Source organism: Zerene cesonia, chromosome 19, assembly GCF_012273895.1.
Source record: "Zerene cesonia ecotype Mississippi chromosome 19, Zerene_cesonia_1.1, whole genome shotgun sequence".
Taxonomy (NCBI): domain Eukaryota; kingdom Metazoa; phylum Arthropoda; class Insecta; order Lepidoptera; family Pieridae; genus Zerene; species Zerene cesonia.
The window spans coordinates 2531129-2538695 of NC_052120.1; the positions used below are offsets into that span (position 1 = coordinate 2531129).

At 34.9% G+C, this 7567-nt stretch overlaps 1 protein-coding gene across 1 annotated transcript; it reads left to right on the forward strand.

Annotated features, from left to right (window-relative positions):
• The first annotated feature begins 202 nt into the window (after positions 1-202).
• On the forward strand, positions 203-7267 carry LOC119834695 (androgen-dependent TFPI-regulating protein-like). The gene is made up of 4 exons (XM_038359145.1): positions 203-427; positions 5178-5318; positions 5620-5840; positions 6269-7267. The coding sequence occupies exons 1-4, from the start codon at positions 239-241 to the stop codon at positions 6453-6455; spliced, it is 738 nt and encodes a 245-aa protein (XP_038215073.1). The 5' UTR covers positions 203-238; the 3' UTR covers positions 6456-7267.
• The last annotated feature ends 300 nt before the right edge of the window (positions 7268-7567 follow it).

Consider the following 7567-nt stretch of genomic DNA (forward strand, 5'->3'; position numbering starts at 1 on the left):
GCCCTAGGCCATGCAAATTTATTACAAAAAGAATTAACATACAAATTGTATCTCTGAAGGTTAGCCTGGCAAAGAGCGGTATCTTATTAATCTTTTATCAACATATATCTTCCTCTAAACATTGAACTATAGCGCTATCAATTGTTCGCATTATCAAAGCCACGGGACGAGCGCTGACCTACGCAATTGCAAACGTTTCATTAGTGATCGAACCTCCGTAGAATTCAGTAGTGCAGATATGTTCATAGACACGATGAAAAGTAGTAAATGCGTTTTAAAGGCACGGTTATGGTACTATGGTGTGGCGTTTGCGCACTTGTTTTATGCTGCCGTAGTTTTGCTGAGTATTGATATGTCGCAGGATGAGAATCCAGCTGTTAGCGCTTATATTTACATCAGGTGGCGGCTGTTGACCTCCTGGTTTAATGTGAGTATTGAATAATTGTACGCATAACTGAATTAATGGACTTTGTATGTAGAACTGCTCAAAATTATTCCGTTGTTATTGGACCGCTTTATGGTGACGAAATTATTATCTTCAAAATTATTTCAAGACATTGAATATGTATTAAGTCATTCGAATTGATGCAAAAATATAAATGTAACGGTAATGTAAATATAAATGTAATTTTTTTTTCAAATAAAATGTGAACCTGCTATCTGCTATCTGTCAGATTATGAAGTTTTGTCAAATTCTGTCCAGTGATTTTTATGTCATTGTCGCACATACCTGCATACAAACAAACAGACAATGGGACAAACGGAAGGAAAACCAACTATCGTTTGAGTTCTTTATGACATCCGTATAGCATAGCAATTATTCATGCAAAAAAATATTTAATATATTTCTATTCTAATCCTACTAATATCATAAATGCGAAAGTTTGTAAGGATTTGTGTGCGTTTGTTGCTCTTTCACGCAAAAACTACTGAACCGATTGCAATGAAATTTGGTTCGTAGACAGCTGGATAACTGAAATAACATATAGGCAACTTTTAATCCCGATATTCCTACGGGTTACGGACTTACGCGGGTGAAACCGCGGGGCGCAGCTAGTATTACAAATGCGAAAGTTTGCAAGGATGTGTGTGTGTTTGTTGCTCTTTCACGCAAAAACTACTGAACCGATTGCAATGAAATTTGGTACGTAGATAGCTGGACAGCTGGAATAACATATAGGCAACTTTGTATCCCGATATTCCTACGGGATACGGATTTACGCGGGTGAAACCGCAGGGACCGTTTTCATGACTTTGTTATATCATGGTATTTTTTTTAAACTATACTATAACTGCATAAATTTTTCTAAGCATGTTTATCGTTTGCAATATGTGTATGTATAAAGATCGATACCGTCCAATCGCTAAATAAATCTATCGTCTAAAAAAACCTATGCAGTGATGTCGATGTATTTAACACAAATATATTTTAAAGAATTATATATAATGTAACAACTTAATAAGAAATTTAATTTTTAGTTTTATAGCATTGCTTTATAAATGTGGGGTGTCCCTTAGGCACATAAAACCGAAAGAATAGAAGAAATTTGATTACTGTGGCGAGATCATGGGTGGCCGAGAGGCTAGGCGTTGCTACGGTTAGGCAAAAAACGCGGTTTCGAATCCCGCCTCGTGATCAAAATTGTTTCTATTCTTTCAAAATTTCTGACTTAGTAATAGTTAATTATTATTAACAAACCCTTTATCGCCTCCAAATTCTCAAAAGAGGCCAAAATTAAATGACCACACGGTAGGCACCAAATTTCAAATAAAATAATAACCATAAACATCAGTTCACAGTTTTGTTTTGTGGCGACCAGCTGACCAGCCGCACAACCGGTTCTACGTGCCCTTCACCCCCTCGCCCGCGCTGGCCGTAGCGCATGTTCGCGAGGCCTACGACAGAGAGATCTCGGCTAGCTTGGACGACGAATGTGCGCTTGATTTCACGCTTATATATTGTAACGTATCGTGAGCCTTAAACGTAATTATTTGTGGGATAAAATTATATTTTATTTGCAACTCCCGGTAGGGAACCCACAGTTTTACAAACAAAAAAAAAAACATTCAATTCAACATTTAGAAGTTCCTTTTATTTGAAGTCGGATAAAATCATCTTAAACATACTTATGTGATGTAGTATTGCAAACAAATACATTTTAATGTATGATATAGGTACCTGCTAAACTCGAGTGTATTACTCGAGGGATTTCTTATTGTGTAATTCGTTAACCAGACTTAATTTAAGGATGATATACCGAAAGAGGCGCAAATCCTTGTAGTGTACATAAACGTATACTTGCGTAACAACATACTTAATTTATTATAAAGACAATACACGTTGTAAGGAATAATCAAGGTGACGTGGTGATCTAGGATAATTTAAACCGATGCCGCGATCAATTAAAACACATCACGTTTCATATTGTTTAAGACTTTGAAATGTGTTGAGACCGGAACACTGAGGATCTCCAAATCTGAACGAATATATTTCTTAAAATTGTTTTTATATTGCTTCACCTGTATGTTTGTATGTTATCGGTTCTTTTTGACGCGAAAATTACCCATTTATCCGTACAGATTTAATTTCAGCTTGAACACTTATTAATATAATAATTTCACGATTTTATCTTTTATCCTGATAAGGAGGCCAGTTTCTTTTCCTCACCCTGTCCAATCCGGAATGGATTCTTTTTTTTTCTTCTTTCCATTCGGAAATCCCCTCCATTTTCCTTACCCCTTAAAAGTGGGCAGCGCAATGGCAGTGCCTCTGTGAATGATTATGGGCGGTGATGATTGCTTACCATCAAGCGAATCACTAGCTCAATATCATGCTATAACATACCTTCAAAATAATGCATCGACAGGATTAATTTTGAAATTGAATATATTTATTTTCTACTAATAAAATAGAAAGAAAAGTCTTGGGTAAGTTGTGGCACAGCTCGGTATATCGCCGTCAGAATTAATTACTAATACATTATTAAGAACATCATCATCATCATATTGATCTAGTCGGTAAGTGTCCGACCATTATATCTACTAAATCATAAACAAAATGACGCTATGAAACTGACTTCACAATTATCTGCAACAAAATAAATGCTATGTATAATCAGAAAATGTCATTCAATTATCATTTATTGCACACAATGCATATACAATGTAACAATGAAATTGATAAAATACTGCAAAACAATAATAATTATTTGCAACGAGAGGCAATTTTTGATAAGAGTCCCTTTCCCGCTTCGGATTCTTTTCTCTTAATAATATAAATCTGAAGAGTTTGTTTTAACGCGCTTATCACAGGATTTACTGGAACAAACAGGTTTTAACTGGTATTTGACAATATGTAATCTTTCGGTAGCTCTTACCAACATATATATGTATATTCTATCCTTAAATATAGCTACAACGGCCCTACTTGTAATGCAATGGTCATGATGCTAGCAAGGACATTACATGTCACTTTACCAAATAAGTATCTTGAGGATAATGCTTATATATCAAAATAAGCAAATAGTATAACAGTGGGATCGATATAAAAGTGCAGTGTGCAGTGTGCAGTGCAGTGTGAAAGCAGTGGTGGCTCAGTGGTTGCACTTAAAATCGACAAGTCGGGGGTGGGAGACCAGGCGAGCATGCAGAATATATTGACCTTTCAATTTATCTGTGCCATGTGGATATCATCACTACTGCTGCAACGGTAAGGGAAAACATCGTGAAGAAAAAGGGCATGTCGAAGATTCAAAAATTCGACGACGTATCCCTGCATGGCTGCTGATCATGAGGAGTTATATAAGAAAGAAAAAGACTGACGTCCACTTTTTACAAGTATTTCCGGCGTTTTGTAAGGAGAGTACGTACGTTATCTGTCCACTGCGGCGTCAACTGTAAACGAAAATGCAAAATAAAGATAATAGAGCGTTTCTTTTAGTGTTTTATCTGGTAATCTTGATAGCTAAACCTTAATTTTAAATTAGGTACATAAAATATTTTTAAACATGATAAATATGTATATCTGTATACCATTTTCCCTTTGTGTCATCACAAAGCCATACATGCCCATTCATATTCCCCCTGCTGGAACACAGGCTTCCTAGACGGTTCAGGATATAATCCACCACTCTGGTCAAGTACAGGTTGGCAGATGTCACATGTAGTCGAACTGTTGGTCCTTGGGCATGCCGGTTTCCTTACGATGTTTGCCTTCACCGTTCTAAGCACCATAAAATAATATATAATATTCATCAATATTCTATTGACGTCAGATGAGCAATATTGTCAATCAACGTACTAAAAACAAAGGAGGTTCTGAGTTCGACTTTTTGGTTTGGTTACTTGATGACTCCGTGGGTTGAATTTCCTCAAACAATAATTAATATCTTATATTATATATATATATATCTCGGAATCGGCTCCAACGATTGTCATAAAATTTTAAACTCACTTTTTGAAGTGAAACTTCTTTAGAATCGTTGTGATTTCAAACCTGATGCAACGGAAAAACGACAGGTATGAGACAGAAATACAAAAATGTGTAGAATGAAGCTGGCAACGAATGAGACAGAAATATACGTACTATTAGAAATTTTGAAAGAATAGAAAAAATTTGATCACGAGGCAGGATCAAATCCTGCCTCGTGATCAAATTTTTTCTATTCTTTCAAAATTTCTAATTTATAAAGCATTTCAATGCTATAAAACTAAAAATTAAATATACGTACTATTTTATATTTTATATATACTCATCTCATTCTTTTGTCGATTTACTGAAGTTTCACTTCTATCGTGTGTGAATCGCAAACACACCTTTTTTTAACAAATAGGAGGCGTTTGAGTAGTTCCAATTTATTATGAAAAATATTATTCATATTTCATCATTTTATTAGTATGTAATTCGTACTTAAATATAATTTCCAAAAAACACAATTTATAAAAAAAAACAAAAAAAAAATATCGTCGGTCATCCAGGTACTATAATCTAAACAATCGACTCATAATCTTTTCAAAATTTGACATTGGCAGAATTCATCCTCGGTGGGATCGGGAAGTGCCATTAAGGTATTAAATTAGGTTATCTAGCGGTCTCCAAGGCGTCACCACGTAAAGACTTATTCTGTTCTTAATTTGTTTTTAAATAAAATCTTGTCATAGCTTTCTTCCTTCCGCAGTTATTGACTCTATGCTACTTCCCCATGTGTCTCTACTGCGATTGGATGGAGTTGAATGGCCGAGGGGATGAGAAACCGGTGATGCGTTTGAGACAAATTAAAGAGATCCTCTTCACCAGCATTATACTGCCCACCACTATGGTGAGTATTATAATAGTGATGTATCAAAATTGAATACTTTATCGGGCATATATAAAATGACTTTGAATTGCTTTTAGCTACCTACTAATGAAAATTAACACGGATGATTATGTAGTCCGACTATACATTCGTATGTATTTGATTCCTAGACTAGTATAAAATTAAAAATTTATGTTATTTTCTATGCGCATATGTAATTAGCAACGATATTCAGTGGTAGAATATCGTTGCTAATTACTACATTTCTATAAGTTTTATTTTTGCTCTTAAATGTTAATTAGATGTACATTTTATAATACAGTACTGCGACATACTCTTCTGGCGTGTGTGGCACAAAGACCCCAGTCTCATAGCACCGGTGGCAATATTCGAATACCTTCCTCACTGGACGCATCATTCGCTCCACTCCTTCTCCGGCGTGACGGTCCTCATAGATTTGTTGATTGTGCCCAGACGAAGGCCTGCTAAGCTCCTACCAGGCATGGCGTTGACTACAGCCTTTGTGACTATATATGCATGCATGTAAGTTGTTTTTATACCTAAAATTTTTCTAGTTAGGAAGTGTAAATTCGATTCAAAATTCCGTCGAATCGATTATCTATAAGAATATATAAAGCGAAGGTACGTTGATAAATTGGAACGACTAAAAAACCAAGTCCTACGTTCGAGTAAGTGGAAGCTAATAAATAATTCTCTGGCTGAGCAAAGAGCTGATCACCTATTAGATTATTTATCATATGTCCCCTTATGACAATAATATATTTAATAAATAATTTATCGTTTAAAAAACTAAATCGAAACATTGAAAGCACTGAAAAGGTTTCCTATCCAAAAAAGCACTTTGTAACTTTGAAATTTCTTGATCTTATACCCCCCTCCAATCCCTATGTTTATAAAACATTATATCTCGCCTTTTCTATTTCAGTTAATTATGTATTTTACTGTTACAGGGTGGCCATAACCTATGCAAATGGTGTTGCCGTATACTCAGTGTTGAACGTTTTTGACAGTTTCAAGATCACTCTTCTAATGATAATGTCCTACATCGAACATTATTTTTACTACACGCTGCAATGGTGCATTGTAGATGTAGTATGGAAAAACAGAGTATATACAGAAAAAGTACATAGCAATTAAAATGTATAAAACTAGTCATAAATTAAGAATAAGAACTCACTCTTTTCAACTTGTATTTAACATTGTGTTATCTTCTCTTTTTAACTTAGATTTCACATAGTTAATAATATTTAGGAATCTATAAACACATCTTCAAATACCAACGACAAAATTAGGTGAAAATATCTTATATACTATTTGTTAGATTACTGTGGATGGGCACACACTATAAAATATAAATATAAAATAATTTGAGAACTGTGATAATTTAATCTTAATATATAATTTAATTAGTGTTAGTTGATTTTTATGGTAAAGTTGACAACTTGTATTGTATTTTCTCGTGTTTGATTTTGCGCGAGTATTATACATTTAGAAATTAAAGACTTTTAAACGGATTTTAAACTCGATTATTCATTATATTATTATTAACCCGACGTTTCGAACACTTTACAGCGAGCGTGAGAGTGACCACTTCTTCTTATATGTATTATATGTCGTCTTCTTGTATGTAACATAAGATAATTTTTTTTTCTAATTCGTGTCCACTTATCTGTTGTTCGACTTCCGACTGCAAAAACTACTGAAGGTATTTTGATGAAACTTTTTTCATAAAATACCAATTTTTAGCTCTGTGCGAATTACTGCCGATATGTCATTTAGACTGGACTATAAGATTTTAGTTAAAAGTATACACCTACATAAACCTTTAAAATCCCAGTATTATTCTGTGTTTATATGATATACATTTGAACCAGAAGTTACATGTTAAGATACACCAGAAGTTTAAAAAGGGCACAGAGGTAAGGATAGAAACATTATGTACGAAGGGAGGAGAGAGTCGAGTGGTAGTCGAGCACGCTTCGGCACGAATTGGGCCAGCTCGCACCGGGGAAGTACCACACCCCCACAGAAGACCGGCTAATCCCCTCCCAATTTAAAGTCGGCAATCCATTTGTAGAGGCGTAAGGTCTGTAATCGACTTTACGCCTCTACAAATGTTCATGGGCGGTGGTAGCGCTTACCATCAGGCGTCCCACCAGCTCCATTGCCGACTGTGACATAAAAAAAAAAATATGTATGTATATTCTTCAAAAACTCCAGTGTGGTAAGTAAAAATGATAATGGATGAA